Source organism: Aquarana catesbeiana, linkage group LG05 (genome assembly GCF_042186555.1).
Source record: "Aquarana catesbeiana isolate 2022-GZ linkage group LG05, ASM4218655v1, whole genome shotgun sequence".
NCBI classification, from domain to species: domain Eukaryota; kingdom Metazoa; phylum Chordata; class Amphibia; order Anura; family Ranidae; genus Aquarana; species Aquarana catesbeiana.
In genome coordinates, this window is record NC_133328.1 from 625,778,475 (window position 1) to 625,800,613 (window position 22,139).

At 42.4% G+C, this 22,139-nt stretch overlaps 1 protein-coding gene across 1 annotated transcript in view; it reads right to left on the reverse strand.

Moving 5' to 3' along the window:
* The window catches only part of COL22A1 (collagen type XXII alpha 1 chain), a 424,543-nt gene that overhangs the window by 115,926 nt on the left and 286,478 nt on the right, over positions 1 to 22,139 (reverse strand). Inside the window, exons 39-41 of the mRNA XM_073632290.1 lie at positions 21,529 to 21,573; positions 6,594 to 6,671; positions 2,478 to 2,513 (exon numbers count right to left, since the gene is read on the reverse strand). Of these exons, the coding sequence (XP_073488391.1) occupies positions 2,478 to 2,513; positions 6,594 to 6,671; positions 21,529 to 21,573 (159 nt within the window). The remainder of the gene's footprint in view (positions 1 to 2,477; positions 2,514 to 6,593; positions 6,672 to 21,528; positions 21,574 to 22,139) is intronic.

Consider the following 22,139-nt stretch of genomic DNA (forward strand, 5'->3'; position numbering starts at 1 on the left):
CTTTACCTCTCTCACCAAGGCTCTTCTCCCCTGATAGCTCAGTTTGGCCGAACGGCCAGCTCTAGGAGGGGTTCTGGTCATCCCAAACGTCTTCCATTTAAGGATTTTGGAGCCCACTGTGCTCTTAGGAACCTTAAGTGTAGCAGAAATTTTTTTGTAACCTTGGCCAGATCTGTGCCTTGCCACAATTCTGTCTCTGAGCTCTTCAGGCAGTTCCTTTGACCTCATGATTCTCATTTGCTCTGACATGCACTGTGAGCTGTAAGGTCTTATATAGACAGGTGTGTGGCTTTCCTAATCAAGTCCAATCAGTATAATCAAACACAGCTGCACTCAAATGAAGGTGTAGAACCATCTCAAGGATGATCAGAAGAAATGGACAGCACCTGAGTTAAATACTGTACATGAGTGTCACAGCAAAGGGTCTGAATACTTAGGACCATGTGATATTTCAGTTTTTCTTTTTTATCAAATCTGCAAAAATGTCAACAGTTCTGTGTTTTTCTGTCAATATGGGGTGCTGTGTGTACATTAATGAGGAAAAAAATGAACTCAAATTATTTTAGCAAATGGCTGCAATATAACAAAGAGTGAAAAATTTAAGGGGGTCTGAATACTTTCCATCCCCACTGTATGTCTGATCAAAGTTCATTCAGACATGGACATGAACAAAATATGTGGTACAGTGTTCATGAAGGCATATTTTAGTATAATTTGCTGTAATCCTAGATTTCATTCTCTTTTATAACTGAATACATTATATGCTCTTAAGTGGGTCTCACAGCAGGATCTTATTCAAAAGGTTGTGGCAGAATAACCTACCACTGCGCGTATTTAAATAAAGACTAATCAAATGCCAGATTGGAAATACTTCCCCTTTGCTGAAGAAGCTATTGATCAGAGATCTCATGGCAGCAGGCCACATGACCCAATGCCTACAGGTTCGATCATGACTAATGCAAAAAGAGGAATATTAGCCAATCTAAACCCTGATCTTTCACTTTAGCAGAGACCAAAGTGGGTAAGGATTTTAATATCTCTATTGCCTTTTATCATTTTCAGCAGTGGCGGCCCGTGTATTGTGGGTGTACCGGCACCGCCCCCCCCCGACACCTCAACCCCGCCCTCCCTATTCATGTGCCCGGCCCCTTTCAGGACGCCGGACACATGAAATACTATGGCAGGGATAGGCGGGGGGGGGTGTATTTTGAAGCACGTGATTAGAGCCAGAGGCTCTAATAGGCTTCAAAATAGGGTGGGCTCGGGGAGCAGAGCACTGCGTCCCAATCCCTCCCTGTTGTGTGGCATAGCAAATTAATTTTTGCTATTTTCACACTAACGTTCCTCCCTGCCAATCAGCAGGCATGTCTCCTGAAAGGCCAAAGCTTTAGGCGATGCTATTGAATGCTTAACGCTTTGGCGAAAGAGGAGACGAGCAGACACAGGAGCCGCAGCTGCTGCTTCCTGCCGAGGAGGAGAGCCGCCGAGGAAGAGACAAGAGCCGCCGAGGAAGAGATGAGTGCTGCCGAGGCAGAGAGACGCCGAGGAGAAGAGCCATCGGTTCCCGCCGAGGAGGAGAGAGCACCATCACTCCAGGAGAGGAGCAGTAGGTGCCGCCAGACCAGCCGCGGGGGGGTTTAGTGAAGTGACAACCGAGCCTGGCTGCATTTGTTGGGCACAAATGGCTGCATTTGACGGGCACAAGTGGCTGCATATGATGGGGTACAAGTGGCTGCATATGATGGGGCACAAGTGGCTGCATATGATGGGGCACAAGTGGCTGCATATGATGGGGCACAAGTGGCTGTATATGACGGGCACAAGTGGCTGCATCTGACGGGCACAAGTGGCTGCGTATGACGGGCACAAGTGGCTGCATATGATGGGGCACAAGTGGCTGCCTATGATGGGGCACAAGTGGCTGCCTATGATGGGGCACAAGTGGCTGCCTATGATGGGGCACAAGTGGCTGCGTATGATGGGGCACAAGTGGCTGCGTATGATGGGGCACAAGTGGCTGCATATGATGGGGCACAAGTGGCTGCATTTGATGGGCACAGTGAGGCTGCAATTGATGGTGGGGGGAGTTCAGTATTTTTCAGTTTGTTTGCACCACCCCAAAATTTTTGAGCACCAACTGCCACTGAATTTCAGAGCATGGTGGGTATGGTAGATTGGGGATCACACTTGAGGATAGTTCAGCGCTGATGTTGTGCCTTTTACATGCAGTCTGCAAATTTTAATGGATGTCAGTATGTCACTTTATAAATGTGACAGCATTTAGCATCATATATGAGATGACACCCCCTATGAAAATTCAACTGATTTTGGGGAAGGTATTGGCAAATAGTTTTTACACACTTTGAGGTTGTTACAGTAGTCGGTTTGTTAGTTTGAGGTTGATCTACATATTATGTTATAGTAGAAGACTTACAGTTTAGGATTAAAAGAATTCTTTTTTTTTTTTTTACAAATACCTGTTCCCCTTTTTCTCCTGGTGGTCCTATCGTGCCCTGCAAGAAAATAAAAAAGTGTTTGCAAATTGTTCAACAGGGTGGTAAATAGACCAAAAGCAATGCAATCAGTTCACAAAAAGTCAATATCTATATAGTGCGAGAACAGTGAGCACTAGAAAGCTGAAAGCAGATAGCACTACGGATGACAAAACCTCACAAAGAAAAACGCGCAGCGCTCTATCCATTTAGAAAATCAGTTGATCATCAAGTGCAAATGTGCATTAAAGGGGTTGTAAACCCTCCGTGGTTTTGCATACTATGCATTGAGATTAAAACTCTCTTGCAGTGCAGCAGCTCCCCCAGTGCCCCCCGTTTTACTTACCTGAACCCTCTTTTTCTCGTGCCGAGGATGAGCACACCAACTCCAGCTTGTATCTCGTGTCCTGATTGGCTAAATTGATAGCCATTGGCTCCCGCTGCTGTCAATCAAATCCAATGACGTGGGGGGCCAAGTCCTGCTGTCTTTGTCAATAGATGCAGTACCTGGACACGAGGGCGCACCCGCATGGGTGTCCCGAAGGGGAGCACTTCTCTGACGGGGCACTTGAGAAGAGGAGGAGCCAGGAGCGCCGCTGAGGGACCCCAGAAGAGGAGGATCGGGGGCCACTCTGTGCAAAACCAACGGCACAGAGGAGGTAAGTATGATATGTTTGTTTTTTTGTTTTTTAAAACACAAACCTTTATAACCCCTTTAACTGTAATATATAATGTGCATAAATACATATATAAGACAAACAAAGTGAAACTATTAAAAATAAATAAACGACCAAAGAGTCCACCAAAGCTGTCTCTTATTTAGAAAATGTATCTCCCAAGTAATTACAAAGACATCAAGTGGAAATATCCCATTTAAATCATTCCTCCATGTCACCCGAGGTGCACTCAGGTTAAAGGAAGGATAAAACCAGCTTAACAAACACTCCAGCTACAATGGCTTCCCATTAGACATGTGCAATTCCTTTCGTTCCAAATTCGTTTTTTTTTTATTTTTCGACAAATTAGTTTATTCGGAAATATCCAAATTAACGAAAACCCGTTTTAACATATTTTTTCGAATATTCGAAAATTCGTAAATTTGAATATTTGAATATTTAAATATTTAAATATTCAAATATTCAAATATTCAAAAATTCAAATATTCAAATGTTCAAATATTCGAAAATTCATACATTTCTAAATTTGTAAATTCGGAAAACCGTAAATAAGAACGAAAATTCACAAGAACGAAAATCCAAAAGTAAGAACGAAAATCTGAAAATTCGAAAATCTGAAATAATAACTAACTAATAATAACTCAATTATTACTAACTATTAAATTATAGGTATTGGAATTTCCTTTCAAATTTGGCTGTTAGTGAACGTAACGAATACTAATTTATCCGAAGTTACGAATTATCCGAAATGACGAATGCCGCATCTAAACGAATGGAATGTAACGAATTAACAATAATAAATAACAATAATTATAATAAAAACTTTTTATTATTATTATTAACGCATTCCGCTCCATTTGTTTAGATGCAGCATTCATTATTTCGGATAATTTCTAACTTCGGATAAATTAAATATTCATTACGTTGACTAACAGCCAAATTTGAAAGAAAATTCCAATACCTATAATTTAATAGTTAGTAATAGTTAAGTTATTATTAGTTATTATTTAGAATTTTCGTATTTTCGTTCTTTAGAATTTTTGCATTTTCTTTCTTATTTCCAGATTTTAGAATTTCCGGATTTTAGGATTTTCGAATTTTAGAATTTCCGGATTTTCGAATTCACGAATTTTCGGATTTTCGAATTTACGAATGTTCAAATTTACAAATTTACGAATTTTCTAATTTTTGAATTTACGAATTTACAAATTTTCAGATTTTCGGATTTTTGCATTTTCAAATTTCAGGATTTTCGAATTTACAAATTTACGAATTTCGATCATAAGGAATGGCCTGAAAAAACAACAAAAAAAAGAGTGAAACGAAAACTAACACATTTTTCAGCAGTGTGCATGTTGTCTACTTCCCATTAGAATCTCCTGGGTACTCTCCTCTTCCCCCGATCAACGGCAGCTGAATAAGTCAGTCCTAAGAGGAAATGCTCGCTGTACAGGCGTCACTGGGGATCCTCTGCGGGGGGATCATCAGTAGTCACCGACACCGCTCACTCAGCTGCCATTACCTGGGATGCCGGGATCCCACCATCTTTTTTCTTAATAGGACACAGTTTTGGTGGACTCTTTGGTTGTTTATTTTATTTTTAATAATTCCACTTTGTCTAATATGTATTTATGCACATTATATATTACAGTTTATGCACATTTGCACTTTATGATCGATTTGAATATTCAAATTGGGTAGAACGCTGCACATTTTTCTTTGTTGTAAAAGCCAATATCTGTTCTGTCAATGGCAGTGTGAGAAGAAAACCCAATCATGTGGAGGAAACAGTTCAACTACAAGAAGGGCATACTGTATAAGCTCCATCAACATTGCATCCTTGATGGTAATCAAAATCAGGACTCCAGCACTGCCAAGCAAGAATTTGAACCACTTGGCCTACTGGATCCAGCCACATTCTGCATGGCTACATATTTAAAGAGTCGCTTATCTAAAGAACGAACATCAACTCTTATATCTCAGTGACCCCCCCAAGACAAGACCCCCGTCACCTCAGCTCCACTCACTTGTCACTCTCATTATACGGGGAGAAGGACCCTTCCGGTTCTGTAAAAATACAGATTAATATATCACCAATCACCTGATTTTGGGTGGACTGGCTTTTTCAAATGTAACTAACTCAAACAATAAAAATGTAATGTATTGCAGCTAGGGATAAGGTCATAGTTATGTGTGAACACAAGTCCAGACCGAACTTTGGCTGTTCGGGTGTTTAGATGACTGCAGGAACATTTACCCGTTTGATGCGGTCAGGGCTGGGCCCTTCCTTCTCAGAGCTGGCCGCTCAGCTGTCGGCTAATTGCCAGCTCCTATCTCTCCACAGTTATTCAGCTGTTGATGATATCCTGCTCGTCAGTCCTGCCTACTTAAGCCGTCCAGCCCAGAGGAGTTCTGCCTTCACCTTGGTCAACATCTCAGAAATTATCTCCTGCGATCCTGTTTAAGACTTGCTTTGCTGACATCCCTTCTGGCTCGAGATCCTGCTTGCTGTTCTCTACATTAATCCCTGACTTCTGGCTTGGCTGACTATCCGTTCCGGTTATTGAACTATGTTTGTTCTTTTTACTTTTATTATTAAACAAGTGTGATTTAACTGTACTTCTGGCTCGGTCTGATTTCATGGTTTCTGACAAATACAGATTTAAGGGAGAACCTCCTTCTTTTTTTTTCTAATATTTTCTTTGATATTTTTTGATGTATTGTCATAAATTGAAAAACCCTTTGAATAAAGAATTATACTTAAAAAAAAAAAAGAACCTCACGCTAAAAAAAAAAAAAAGTGACAGGGTTGCCCAAAAAATTCATACCAGACTCCTAATCCTAATGCTGGCCAGGAAAGGGGCGGGGATGAGTGTTTGCCCCTTCCCCCCAAACAATATCAGACCCTCATGGGGGGGGGTACATTGCCAGGGGGGACCCCTTTAGAAAAGCACCTTGTCCCCATGTTGATGAGGACAGGGGCCTCCTCCCCCTGGTAGTTTTGGGTATCTGCAGATAGGGGGCTTATCGGAATCCAGAAGCCCTCTTTAACAGTAAGAAGGGACCCAGAGAGCACCCCCCCCAACTTTGTCAGCGGCAGTGATGTCAGTGACCCCGCCTACTTGTATAAAACTGTCATCTGTAGTTCACAGAGGAGAACTGGGCAGTGCTGATAACACAACTTGTGTCTTGTGTGCACAAGAGGCAAAAAGCACAGGAAGTTGAGAACTTTCTGGCAGGATTAACAAGTATTTTTCTGTATTTGTAGTGTTTTAAAGAAGACAAATCATGGGGAATCGTGCATTCATTACAGAGATGTGCTGAAAGTTTTTTTTTTTTTTGCCCTGACAGTCAGACACTCAAAGTATTTTTATTCAATAAGTTATGAACTACATTAACCTAAATTCTGTATTATATGACTTACCGGAATGCCATCAATGCCTACTCCTGGAGGTCCTCGGGCACCAGGTTGGCCAGGAAGACCTGGAGATCCTCGATCCCCCTATAAAAAAAAAAAACAAAAAAAGAAAAACACACATCAATATAACTAAACGGTGAATCAATGACTACAAACATAAGCTTGTCTGAAATTGTTTTTACAATTCCTGGAAAATGTTACTGGTGACTCCATTCATTCTCCAAGAAAAAAACGACTTCAGGCAATATACTAATTTTTATATACCAAATTGGCAGGTTCTGCATTAATTGGATATTTAAAATGTATTTAAAATGCATTAAAAACATTATATTAAAATATTATATCATTAAAATGATCTATTAAAATGAATTCAAATGTATTTAAACTATATAAAAAAAACTATACTTAAAACCTTTTGAGCTAAAAAAAAAAAAAGACACAATACAACACATGCATGAATCCATTAACTTTAGGAGGAGGAGAAGGGGAAGAGTAAGAAAGCAGAGGTTCAGCAGTAATTTTTTTCCTTAGTCATCTATCATATAAAAGTGCCAATACTGCGATTTCTGGGGGGGGGGGGGTATTGAACTGTGCGCATGGAAGAGGCTATAAGTAAGGAAGGAAGGAAGGATGCCGCTATGTGGAGTATCATAATGAGATCCTAAGAATATTATTTTTGGCCTAGGCTCCATTATATCTAACCAGTCTGAATTTCCTTATGATTTTCTTTCATCCAGCAGTCAATCACATAAGTTTCATACTGTAGTCTGCTTCCTTACAACCATCCTAGTTTTCACTAACTTCTTGCTATAGGTATGTACAGCAAGATACCAAATACTCTGCAGGTAAATGTAGACACAGATTATCAACGCGTGGTGTAATAAGGAACATTTCACAACCGTGGAGGTGAAAATATAACTCAAGTACATAGCCTTCTACCCACCAGCCTGTATGGCCTACTGTCTCTTCACCTGTACAGCGTACTGACCCTTCACCTTTAAAGTGTTCTGCCCCTCACCTATACTGCCTACTCCCCAATCCCCGGTACAGCCTACTGCCCCTTCCCCTGTACAGCCTTCTGCCCCTTCACCTGTACAGCCTACTCCCTGCCCAACTGAACAATGTACTGCCCCCTCACCTATAATGCCTACTCCCTGCTCACCTGTACAGCCTACTGCCCCTTCACCTGTACAGCCTTCTGCCCCTTCACCTGTACAGCCTACTGCCCCTTCACCTGTACAGCCTACTGCCCCTTCACCTGTACAGCCTTCTGCCCCTTCACCTGTACAGCCTACTGCCCCTTCACCTGTACAGCCTTCTGCCCCTTCACCTGTACAGCCTACTCCCTGCCCAACTGTACAATGTACTGCCCCCTCACCTATAATGCCTACTCCCTGCTCACCTGTACAGCCTACTGCCCCTTCACCTGTACAGCCTTCTGCCCCTGCAGATGTACAGTCTACTGCCTGCCCAGCTGTACAGCCCACTACCCCTTCACCTGTACAGCCTTCCGCCCCTTCACCTGTACAGCCCTCTGCCCCTTCACCTGTACAGCCTTCTGCCCCTTCACCTGTACAGCCTTCTGCCCCTGCAGATGTACAGTCTACTGCCTGCCCAGCTGTACAGCCCACTACCCCTTCACCTGTACAGCCTTCCGCCCCTTCACCTGTACAGCCCTCTGCCCCTTCACCTGTACAGCCTTCTGCCCCTTCACCTGTACAGCCTTCTTCCCCTTCACCTGTACAGCCTTCTGCCCCTTCACCTGTACAGCCTTCTGCCCCTTCACCTGTACAGCCTTCTTCCCCTTCACCTGTACAGCCTTCTTCCCCTTCACCTGTACAGCCTTCTGCTCCTTCACCTGTACAGCCTTCTTCCCCTTCACCTGTACAGCCTTCTGCCCCTTCACCTGTACAGCCTTCTTCCCCTTCACCTGTACAGCCTTCTTCCCCTTCACCTGTACAGCCTTCTGCTCCTTCACCTGTACAGCCTTCTTCCCCTTCACCTGTACAGCCTTCTGGGGGCTCTGATGGAGACTAGAGCTGCACTATTCTGGCCAAAATGAGAATCACAATTTTTTTGCTTAGAATAAAAAGATCACGATTCTCGCTACGTAAAATCTTTCACATTATACAAAAAAAAAATGGGCTAACTTTATTGGTTAGATTTTTTTTTTAAATTCATTAAAGTAATTTTTTCCCCAAAAAATTGCATTTGAAAGAGTACTGCGCAAATACAGTGTGACATAAAAAATTGCAACAACCACCATTTTATTCTCTAGGGTGTCTACTAAAAAAATAAAATATATATGTTGGGGGGTTCTAAGTAATTTTCTAGCACAAAAAAATGATTTTAACTTGAAATCAACAAATTACAGAAATAGGTTTAGTGTTTAAGTGGTTAAACTTTTTTCACTTACACACAAAGTCTATTCCATTGACAAATTGTTACAATGTTTATACTTAAGTTCTACTGATAAAGAATGTTTTGTTTCTTGGTAGACTGCCCAGTTTTTTTTTTCCTTTCTTTTGAGGGCTGTGGCTTCAGAAGAACAGAGAGAATTCTGAAATACTTTAGTCAAGATCGCGATAACGATTCTTGACGATTAATCACGATAACGATTCTTGACGATTAATTGTGCAGCTCTAATGGGGACCATTACATAAGGTGGGGCATTAATGGGGACCCTGATGTAAAGGAGGACTCTGATGGGGACCATGACATAAGGTGTGACATTGATGGGGACCCTGATGTAAAGGGACACTCTGATGAGGACTTTGATGTAAGGGGGGGGCATTGATGAGGACCCTGATGTGAAGGGTAATTCTGATGGACATACATTTATTTGGAATTTCTTTGTTTTGTTTTACTAGAGTTTTTTTTTCCCCTGTTGCTCTATATTAGTGGTCTCCAAACTGCTGTCCTGGGGCCAGATGTGACCCTTTGTTTGCCTTTATCCGGCCCTCGAGGCCTTATTTCTGCCACTGACACCAACATCGGGGCCCCATTCCTTCCACTGACACCCACAATGAGGCATAATTCCTTCCACCAACAACAAAAACGGTGCACTATTACTCCCACTGACACCAATTATTTCTGCCCCCCAAAATCAGGCATTGTTTACTCCCACTGGGCACAGTCCGGCCCCCCTAAAATCTGAAGGACAGTAAACTGACCCTTTCTTTAGAAAGTTTGGAGACCTCTGCTCTATATGATATTATGTAAAAAAATAAAAAATAAACTCAAAGTAAAACGTATTCATTCATTTGAATTTGATTCTGTAATTTATAAAAAAACGATTTATTTCAGCCCACAATTATTTGTAAAATACACAATGTGGCTCTCATACTGAAAAGTTTGGGGACCCCTGCATTAAACAGTCAGTTGGGCAAACATTGGTTCTGAAGCTTACAATATTATCTCCAGAACAGAAGCAGGAAACAATCTTCAATAAAAATGTCTAAAATCTTTTAATGTGCTTTTCATTGGTTTGTGTCCACACCGCCCCAATTTATGAGTCTGATACCCCTTCCTTAGAGCTCCTTCTCCTGCTGCCGTTTTAGTTCGTAAAAGAAGTGAGAAAAAAAGCTCTTGAAGCCAAGTTTCCTTTATGTGAACTTGACATCGTGCCCGTACATGAATCCTCCGGGACAGAAAATTAAGGTTGGCATTTTCATTAGAGGGAAAGCGAAAGGGAATAGAGATACCTAATTTGGGCTCTGAGACGTCTGCACATGAACTACCGCATTAAAATACATCTTATTCTTCAATAAGGTACTCAAAAGTCACTTGACTTTATCCAAATCTACTCTCCATATCCCCAAATGTGCTATTCTCAAAAGCGGCAATCTAGAAATTCACTTCTAAAAAAGCAGATTTCCCCGGTTTCTGTTCTAGAAGGTCAAAAAAAAAAACAATTTGAATGTCCTGGTAATGTAATGCTGGGACAAGAGTCCAGAAAAATTACTTTGTGATGCTCCAGTATGTCACATTAAAGTGTCATTAAACCCAGGCTATGAAATACTCCCATTACATGCTATATAACAGAGTGTTCATACTCACAAAACCACTGAAGCATTTGTTTTGTGTAGAGAGAAATATATCTGCTTGATCTTGCCTTCAGCTGTCCCTCCCATCTTCTCTGTGTCCCCATTGCAGCCTGAGATTATGTATACCAGCTGTTGTCCTCTACAGAGAATGCTCCGGTTTCAGTTACCTTCGAAGTTCTTTTTTTTTTATCTGTGCAGCTCACGTAACTATAGAGCAAAGCATTTGGGCGTATACACAGTGGTAAATGACACTCCCCTCTCTCCCTCCCTCCTCCATGTCCTCTTATTACTCAAAGCTCCCAACTCAAGGGACTGTCCCTGATTTGGAATAATGTCCCTCTGTCCCTCTTTCCTTCTCATTTGTCTCTCATTTTGGTCTGATCTATATAGTTGTATATAAATTGCACTACTTATCATTCAAAAAGTGTTTGACAGTGCTAAACCATTCATCCAATTTCTAAATTGCTGCATTTGTAAACTTGAAAAGCCAGTATAAAGGAAAGGTAGTGGTAAAAAAAAAAAAAAAGCACGTGTGGGTTTAACTAATCTTTTTTTATATATAATTCTCCTTTAAGGGGGCGTGGCAGGGGTGTGTCCTATGCCTACAAACTTTTGCCAATAGGCGTGCCTCATTCCCATCTCAAAAAGTTGGGAGGTATGCTATTGCTAAACACTAATGGGGTGGAATATAGTATGCTGATTGATTGCATTCACTAAGAAACTCACAAAACGCTTAGTTTTTATATAAAACAGTATAAAATATATCAAATGTAGTTGTTAATAGCTGTAAAGTAAAGAAGAAAAAAAAAGGTCGAGGATGCAGATGCTGTCTGAACAAAATTAAAGCTAATGTCAGTCATCTCTGACTCCGCCTACCCGTATTAATGCACAAAAAATACACATTTATTGTTCAATAAAGATTTATTAGGACCTGTAGAGCAGTTTTCGATATTATAAATTAATTTGAAATGCTTTTCTGAAACAGGTTTTTTTTTTTTTTTTTTTTTTACTCATGTGACCGCCACAGCACCAATCAGAGCTGTGCAGACACAGACTCACACTGTAGAGAGCATACATCAGCAGAGTAATAGAAGTCCCTCCCAAGAATCTTTCACTGCAGATGCCAAAGAACAGGGAGAGATCATGTGACCACACAACAACGATGCAGGAATAAGGGACTTAGAGGATTACAAAAAAATAATAATACAACTTCATTAAGATATATGATTTATCTGAATAAATGATGGCAATTAACACTTCTCTGTTTAGCAACACTTTACATTACTGCGTAACTACTCCAGGAAATTTTTAGCAGTGTACATTAAGCACTACCCACCTGTAGGGCACCATATGACGTCCAGGACTTAAAGTGGAGATATCAGCTGGGCTTTTTTTCAGCGGGAACTCAGGGGAATGCAGTTCGGCACCTCCAGAACCAATAGTATAAGATGGCAACGGGTGCTGGGGTGTGCTGGAGGGTCTATTGATCCTGGCTTCTGGAGGATCTATTGTTGCTGGGGGGGGGGGTTAATTGTTGCTGGGAGGGATCTATTGTTGAGGGAGGGGTCTATTGTTATTGGCTGCTGGAGGGTATATTGATGCTGGTTGCTGGTAGATCCATTGTCGCTGGGGTGAATCTATTGTTGCTGGGGGTATTTTGTTGTGGGTGGTCTATTGTAGCTGAGGGGACTTTTGTTGAGAGGGGGGCGTATTGTTGCTGGCTGCAGGGGATATATTGTTCAGCCTATTTTACCAAATTCCTAACAAATTAGCTAGCACCACAACATGATACTTGGTAGGGGCGGTACTTGGGAGGTTGGTATGGGGTGGAACCAAGGGACGGTGCTCGGAGGTGGGTAAGGGGAAGTTTCTGCACCTATTCTCTGAGAAAAAAAGCCCTGGATATCGGGAGGATGCCTGAAGCTACAGGCATCATCCGGTAGGACCAGCAATTCCCTACAATGTAAAAGCCATCCTAGTGGCTGATTAGCTACTGTATTGATTTTACAGGCAGCGGGAGGGGATGTCCCCCCCCCCCGCCACCCAACAATTACGACCGTGGGAATGTGGTGACGTACAAGACGTACGACGAGCCGAGAAAAAGGAAGTTCAATAGCCAGTGCGGCTCCTTCTGCTTGATTCCGAGCATGCGTGAACTTTTGTGCATCGGACTTGTGTACACACAATCAGAAATTCAGACAACAACGTTTTGTTGGCCGAAAATTTGAGAACCTGCTAGCCAACATTTGTTGGCGGAAAGTCCAACAACAAATGTTCGATGGAGCATACACATGGTTGGACTTTCAGCCAAGCTCACATCCAACATTTGTTGTTGGAAAATCCGATTGTGTATATGGGGCATTAGACAGGATTCAATACCTGGCACCACAGAGAGAAGAGGACAGCTGAGGACAGCTGAGGGTTCTTGGGGGTGCTCTCCTCTTCTGGGGAGGGGCCGTGGAAGGACATTGCCCTTATCTAATGGGAACTTAAGTTACGGACTCCCATCTAGTTGTGAGCACCACCTTGTTCCTTTACTGTTCTACAAGATGCAATGATGTAGGAGATTGGTGTCATCTACCTCCCCAAGTTAGTACCATCTTTATGGACTGATTGCCATTTTAACAAATAAATAAACTTTTTTTCGCAAGAAGAAGCCTCTGTGTAGTGTTCTCACTGAAGTAATGAGTTAAAGTAGAACTATAGCCATAACTTTTTTTTTTTCATTTTGGATACAGTAACGGAGGGTTATAACCCCTGTAAGATTTTTTTTTTTTCGCCATCTGTGTCCCATTGCAGAGATTTCACTTAACTTCCTGTCTCATAGCCAAACAGGAAGTGAGAGGAAATCCCTTCAAATTAAGAGAATGCCTTGGGGAACCCCAGACCACTAGAACTGTCCCCATTAGAAGTGTCCCCCCTTATTACTTCTCTGGGGACAACCTAAAATTTGGGATTTTCTTTTACTTTCAATGATAATGGTAAACAGGACAAATAGAGAGGGTGAATCTCCTTAATGAGGGCACAGACAGCAATAAAATGTGTTCTAATCCCTCTCCACTCCATCAAAACCTAAAACAAAGTTTTGCCTTCAGTTATACTTTAAGTATACCCTATGGCTGAGGGTGAAGAGCTGTGTTCTTTACTGGTGCAAGTCTGGTTGTCAATGAAGTGGATTATGATAGAGGAAAAGGAGTTCCTTGCCTGGCGGTTAGAGAAAACCCCCTCATGTAGCATGTATTAGGTGGCCCGGGCCTTGTGTCTCATGGGTGATGGGTGGGCTTTTGGGCTTCTGAGAGTTTCGATATGGACTACGTGTGAAAGGGTGTGCAGTGACTGGGGGGATGTGGAGGAGAGGTTCAGGGCCAACACCCATAAATGTGAACAGTATGTGTGGTTTGGTCTGAACACTAGCATGATGCCTTGCAACCCTGCATGTAAAGGCAAAGCCCAGCTACACATATTGGCCACGTAGAAATAAGCTGGGGCCTCCCTTACATGCTGCTGGACAAAAAGCCCCTTCCAGTTAAATCTAAAGCTATTCTGGGGATTATGGATTCATGCCTTACAATTCCATGTGCTTCCTTCCTGATAAGTCATCTCGACAATCACTCTATTGCTCCCCAAATCCCCTCAATTGCTAGATAAATGGGCCATTAGACAAGGATCTCCACCAGCAGTCTGCTGAACATTGTAGATGACCTTATACTTCACTAACTGTCAATTGCAAATATGAATTTGAGACTTGTTTCTTTTGGCACAGTACAACTTGGCTTTACAAAGAGTCCTGCCAACACAACACTTGTCACGTAAATGAATGATCCTACTGCCCATGCAAGTCAAGCCCTATGATATTGACATTGCGCCAGCTGCATCCTTAGCTCTCCACCTCTTTCACATATCATGCCAGCTGAGACCTGTACTTCTCCACCTCTTTCATTCAATTGCCAGTATTTATAACATTCTCAGCTATAACATTTGCTAGATTAATCCTTTATTGTACAGCAATATCAGACCCATATTTTATTAATTTGGCATAAGCCATTTATAAGTTCTACTGCACCCTGCTGTCCCACTGCTGTATAAATAGGCCGACATCCAACAAAACTGCATGGCTTGACAAAGAGGCTGGGTTGCTTCAAAACACATTACCACGCCCCCCCCTGATGCTCAACTGATGTCACATCCGGCCCACTTTGCGCTCCACGAAGCCCTCCACCAGCTTCCTACTTCCCGAACCCTGTCCGGTAACTGGCTAGACCACTAAAGCTGCAAGTTTTTGGATGGGACTCCATTGTCAGGAATCAGCCACACAGATGGCCAGATCTGCATGGCTACACTTAGAAACTGAGACCAGACTATATATAGTAAAGTACATTTATTAATAGAAAAAAAAAGACATCCAGACGTTTGCATGTTTGGCGTTTGGATGTCTTTTTGTTTTCTATTAATACATTTACTTTACTATATATAGTCTGATCTGTAATAGTCTGGTCTTTACACAAACATGAAGATACAAGTGAACTACAACCTTATAACCAAAATGCCTAAGTAACAGGTAGCCTAACTACAAACTAACTATATGTAATGCCGCGTACACACGAGCGGACTTTACGGCAGACTTTGTCCTGCGGACTTTTCTACGGACTTTCCGAATGAACGGACTTGCCTACAGACGATCAACCAAAGTCCGAAGGATTCGTACGTGATGACGTACACCAGACTAAAATAAGGAAGTTCATAGCCAGTAGCCAATAGCTGCCCTAGCGTCGGTTTTTGTCAGTCGGACTAGCATACAGACGAGCGGACTTTTCGACCGGACTCGAGTCCGTCGAAAAGATTTGAAACATGTTTCATTTCTAGGTTCGTTTAACTTATGGGGAAAAAAAGTCAGCTGGAGCCCACACACGATTGAATTGTCCGACTGACTCCGGTCCGCCGAACCAAGTATGCCGTAAAGTCCGGTCGTGTGTACGCTGCATGATATGTACAAAAATAGGGAACACGGAAAAACAGGGTAGACTGGCGATGCAAAGAACAGATGGGGAGGAGAAACCAGAACAGGTATCAGGTACAAGGGGAGCAGAAATAAGGCAGCATGGTACAAGATGCAGGGCAAGATCAGGAGCAAGAGCAGGATAAACGACACATACAGTAGTATCTGACAGCAAGCAAAGAAAAATACTGGAGCAAGGTGTATCAGGAGAAAAGGGACTAAGTACCCTCCCAGCAGCCAGCATCAGGTGGAGACTGATTACTGGGATCTGCTGGCTGCTGGGAGACACCCACTGGCGGACACTGGAACTACAACTTTTGGGGAAAGCACAGTGCCACCAGAAGGGAACCCAAGTCCCAACTTTCACATCTCCTGTGCACAAGCATATCGCAAACAGGACCTTGACTCAGAGCGCCATTTTTACCTGTTTATTCTGGCGTCATCTGGTGTTTCCTCAGTTCTACATGTACAGCCAGCTGACAAGCTTGGACTATGGAACCCTACTGTGCCGAGTGTTTTCTCACCAGAGGCCCACTTTGTTAATGAGCAAGTGTTTTAACTGTGAGTTACCAATAGTCTTTCACCACACTCAGATGGCGCCCTCTCCTCTCCTTTATTTGATACACTTCCGAGTGCCTACGTTCTAATAGTCTTTATCTTCAGAAATGTCCAGAACGTTATATACCCAGGTCAGAACAAATGCTTAGCTAGTTATGGTGGCCTTGGAACTAAAGACTGTTTTAATGAATGCTCCAGGGGAGCAATTATGTAGAAAAATGAACACATTGTACGCAACGCTAATTACCAGAGTTTGTGCTCATCTCTTCCTTTGTTCTGTCAGGAAAATGAATCATTCTGTAGACGTTCGGCATATATTAAACCTATTAATGTTTTGCACTGACTGATCCATTTCACCTCCTCCAATTCGTCTTACACGGTTTCTGATTTTAGCATTCATAATGCGAATGAGCTCCTTGCAGCCATTTGCATCCTAAAAAGGCATCGTTCATTAGGAAATCCTGTGCCAGACATGTTGGAAGACAATGATCTGTGTCACCCACGGCCCCCGATGTATCCACCCCCCCAGCGAGAAATTAGTGTAACATAAAAAGTCTGCTGTGCTTGGTGATCCCTGTTCTCCTGCATTCACATCCACCGAGTGCTAATCCGAGGATCTGACAGTAATTAACCACATGTTGTCCGGAGCAATTTTTACATTTTTTACACAAATGGTAACATCAGCAATCTTTTTTGCTAGAAAATTATTTAAAACTCCCCAACATTATATATTTTCTGAAAGTAGAGGCCCTGAAGAATAAAATGGTGGCTGTTGTAAATTTTTATGTCACATGATATTTGCGCAGCCGTTTTAACAAACACAAATTTTCAGGGAAAAAAAATGACACTAGAACAGAAATTTTTAGCACACACAAATACAGTATAATTCCCGATGTCTGGTAAAATATAAAAGATGATATTGCATCGAGTAGATAGATACCAAATGTGGCAAGACTCAAAATTGTGTGCACCTGAGAAACGGCGACAAACAATGCTACGTAAAATATAAAAGGTGTAATTGCATTGAATAAATAGATACCAAGAATGTCAATACTCAAAATTGCGTGCACCCAAGAAATGGCGACAAGCAAAGATACATAAAATTGTCCATAAGTGATGCTTTAGCGCCTTTACAGGTTATCAGACAGAGGTAATCATAAATGATGGATCTAGAATTATTGCTCTCACTCCAATGTTTACAGCAATACCTCACATGTGTGGTAAGATCACTGTTTACATATGCATGGCAGACCTATACATGCATTTGCGTGATTGTGGGGGGGGGTGGGGGTGGGACCAGAGTGCTTTTAATTCTTTTTTTTAATTTGTTTTTATTTATTTTCATATTTATATATACATATACATATACATATACATATGTGTATGTATATATTATATATATATATATATATATATACCTCTGTATATACCTCTGTAAACAAGGCATTTCCTTGTTCTGCCTTGTGACATGACAGAGATCTACTTTTCCCAGTGACCAGGAGCAGCGATCTCTGCCATGTTTCAGTGAGCCCATCCCCCCCTACAGGTTAACACGCTGAGGGAACACACTTAACCCCTTGATCGCCCCCTAGTGTTACCCTCTTCCCTGCCAGTGTCGTTTTTACATTGTTCACTGCATTTTTATTGCTCTGATCAATGTAATAATGTCACCTGTCCCCAAAAAGTGTAATTTGGGGTTAAGATTTGTCCGCCGCAATGTCACAGTCCCACTTAAAAAATCGCTGATCGCCAGCATTACTAGTAAAAACAATAAAAAATAAATAAAAGTCCCTAAATCAATCCCATACAGGATAACTTTTGCGCAAACCAATCAATATCAGTCTATTGCGATTTTTTTTTTTTTTTACCAAAAATATGTAGAAGAATACATATCGGTCTAAATTGATGAATAAATTAGTTTTTTTATATATTTTTGGGGGGATGTGTATTATAGCAGAAAGTAAAAAAAAAAAGTTTTTTTTTTTCAAAATTGTCTGTCTTTTTTTGTTTATAGCGCAAAATATAAAAAAACGCAGAGGTGATCAAATACCACCAAAAGAAAGCTCTATTTGTGGGAGAAAAAGGACGTCAATATTGTTTGCGTACAACGTTGCACGACCGCGCAATTGTCAGTATCGCAAAAAAAAATGCTCCGGTCATTAAGGGGGTAAAACCTTCTGGAGCTGAAGTGGTTAAAGTAACTCAGTGTCATATTGTAAAATATGGCCTAGTCAGGAAGGGGGGTAAATCTTCCAGAGGTAAAGTGGTTAATGCAGTGTTTTTTCTGCCCGAAAGCTCGTCTCAAAAATGCGTTTGTGATTTTTTTTTTTTCTTGCCTCTAAACGCTTCTCTTCAAATATGCCTGTAAACGCCCAAATGCACTAGGCACACAGGCTAACAGTTGCTTCTACAGGCTGAAAGGAAGAACGTATCTCTAGCTGAACTCTGAACAATGGGAACCCAGATCGCTGTTCCTATGCACACAGTTGTTTGTAAACACAGAACTCTGTGATTGGACACAGCTGATCAGCTGACTTCAGCAAAAATCAATTGGCTGAAATCAGCTGTCAAACTTGTGCTGTGTCCAATCACAGCACAGGTCACCAGGGGCACGCGCATGAGCAACTCAAACAGGGAACCAAGCCGGCGATGTACAGGCACATTGTCCGGCAGGCCTGTGCTGCACATCCGCAGTAAAACTACTGTGGGCGTCAGCAGGTGGTTAATTGAAGCCAGCCTGGATGGTGTGCCTGCATTAAATCTCGTGTACAGGGGCTAAATGCAGGGCCGGGACAAGGGGTGTGCTAGAAAAGGTAACATGGTGGGGGGTATTCGTGCTAGGAGGGGAATTTTTGGGGGTGGGGATTTGTGCTAGCAAGGATGATTGGGGGTATTTGTGGTAGGAGGGGAAATTTGGGGGGATTTGTGCTAAGTTGGGGGATTGGGGATGATTTGTGCTGGGAGGGGGGGATTTGAAGTGGGAGGAGAGGATTTGTGCTCAGAGGGAAATTTGAGGGGTAGAGGATTTGTAGTGGGGGGGGGGGGTTGTGAGGGGGTGGATTTGTGCTGGGGGCAGATGGGGAATGAGACAATTTAAGCTGGGGGGGTTGGGGAGGCAAAGATTTGTGCTGGGAATAGGGATTCCAGCAGGGGGCAGATTTGTACTGGGAGGAGGGGGGATTTATGCTTAGGGGGTTAGCATGCAGATTAGTGCTCAATTTATTTATTTACAGTATTTATTTATTTTTTTGAAGGGGGGGGATTAATGCTCATACACCTTGGGGGGGGGGGGCATAATTTGGTATGTTCGCCCTGGGCTCTAGATAAACCTGTCCCAGCACTGGTTAAAGGTGCAGTGCGCATAAGCCCTAAACAGGGCAAGTATTATAAGCTTTAAAAGTATTAAATCAAATGTTGAAAGTGAAAATCGGAGGGGTTTTATATCACTTTAACTTATAACCTCATACAGTAGCCCCTGACCCTCATGCTAACCAAACCGAACCTCTGATCTTATCTATCTCACTAGATCAGTGGTCTGTCAGCTCAAATGAGGCCCCTGACATCACCAAAGGGCCACACATAATAATCAATATATGTAAGGCTTGAGAGCACTGTCAGAGACTGCAGACTTAATAAGGGTCAGAGAGTGAAGACAGGATAGATTGTTGGCTGGGGAGATGCTACAGAAGACAATATGAAACTGGGGACATCTTACATGAGGCTAGTAGAGATCAATGCTATTACCCCAATCAATGTTCCCACTACAGACATGCTGAGGTCCTGGGTCCGCACATCAGATACTCAAGGGCCGCATGCGACCCTCGGGACGCAGGTTGGGCACCAGGACACTAGATCAACCTATCCCCGCATGCCAAGGTTCTAGGTGTAGTCCTAGGCTCTGAACTCTTCTTTCGGCCCCCGCATCCAATCACTGTCCAAATATTGCCGCCTCAACCTCCGCAACATCTCCAAAATACGTCCCTTTCCAACCAACACCACCACAAAGCTCCTAGTTCACTCCCTGGTCATCTCTCGCCTCAACTACTGCAACTCACTTCCCATTGGCTTACCTCTACATAGACTATCCTCCCTTTAGTCCATCATGAATGCTGCTGCCAGACCCATCCACCTTACAAACTGCTCAGCATCTCCTACTCCTCTCTGGCAATTCCTCCCCTGGCTTCCACTCACCCAACAAATTAAATGCAAAATACTAACAATAACCTACAAAGCCCTCCACAACTCTGCTTCCAGCTACTGTACATCACTAGCCTGGTCTGAAAATACCAACCAAATCTTTCTCTTTGTTCCTCCCAAGACCTCCTGCTCTCTAGCTCCCTCGTCACCTCCTCCCATGCTCGCCTCCAGGACTTTTCTTGACCTTCTCCCATCCTATGGAACTCATTACCCAATCTGTCCGACTATTTCCTACTCTTTTTGCTTTTAGACAATCCCTGAAAACCCATCTCTTCACAGAAGGCTATCCTGTCTGCACCTAACAACTGTACTTTAATTTTCTTCATCAGCTCATCCCCCACAGTTATTACCTTTTGTATCACTTGACGCTCCCTCCTAGATTGTAAGCTCTAATGAGCAAGGCCCTCTGATCCCTCCTATATTGAATTGTATTGTAACTGTACTTAACTGTACATTAAAGTGGTTGTAAAGTCAGAAGGTTTTTTTTTTATCTTAAAAAACCTTCAGGTGTACAACAGCCCCTCTAATACTTACCTGAGCCCATCTCCATCCAGAGATGTTGCAGGACAGTCTCGGTAGCCCAAGACTCTCCCTCCTTATTGGCCGAGATGGCAGCACAGCGCCATTGGCCCCTGCTGCTGTCAGTCAAAGTCAGAGAGCTAATAGGGAGAGAGAGGGGGCGGGGTCGAACCACGGCTCTGTGTCTGAATGGACACACATAGCAGCGGCTCGGCTCGGTGGTGCCCCCATAGCAAGCTGCTTGCTCTGGGGGCACTCAGCAAAAGGGAGGCAACAGGAGTGCCGGCAAGGGACCCAAGAAGAGGAGGATCTGGGCTGCTCTGTGCAAAAACACTGCACAGAGCAGGTAAGTAGAACATGTTTGTTATTTTTAAAGAAAAAAAAACCTGAGACTTTAGTATCACTTTAACTCCATACTTACCTTTTTTTGGAATGTTGATTGATTGGTGCAAAAAAAAACACCAACTTATGCAGGTACCAAAAAGCAACACATTTGGATGCTGAAATCTACGTATTCCAATTAAATAGTGCCTCTGTTTCAATAACGTGTTTGCTTTTTTGGCTGACCCACCAAAAATAAGCCTACAAGCTTTGATAATTCACAGCGGAATATCTTATTACTTACTTTTGAACCAGTTTGTCCATGGGGCCCAGGGAATCCTCGTTCACCCTACAAAAAAAAAAAGGTACAGGGTGTTAGAGAAACATATAAAAAGGTTAAAGAAACAATGGCGCACGTTCATTAAAGATATAAAAAAATGTTGTAGCTGTTTGTAATGTTAAGCTTCATCGTCCATTTCAGGCTGGGTAAAGCCTGACCACGGTGTCATTCTTTGGGTGTACTGAACAGAAAAGACAACTGTGAGAAGGAAAATGTCACTTCCTAGAATAATATCTTCAATCTAAACTGACTTATTTATGCTCTTTATTTATGTGTTGTTTATTTATCTAGTAGAAGACTGCCCGATAAAAAGGCCAATGCTGAAATGTATAGATGTCAAATATCGACAGATAGAGGCCTGTTTATAAAGAGGCTTTGAAGTGAATGAACAGAGAGACTTCTTTATCAAAAGGCCCTATGTGTCAGTATTCAAGATATGGACATTTCACTGTATGATAAATTTTATTTTACTTTAATTCATACATTTTTGCTGTGAGTAACAAGTACATTATATGGCTTGTACCATGACACCAGTAGGAGCTGGTTGCACATCCCATTTCCATACTATGGTTGCC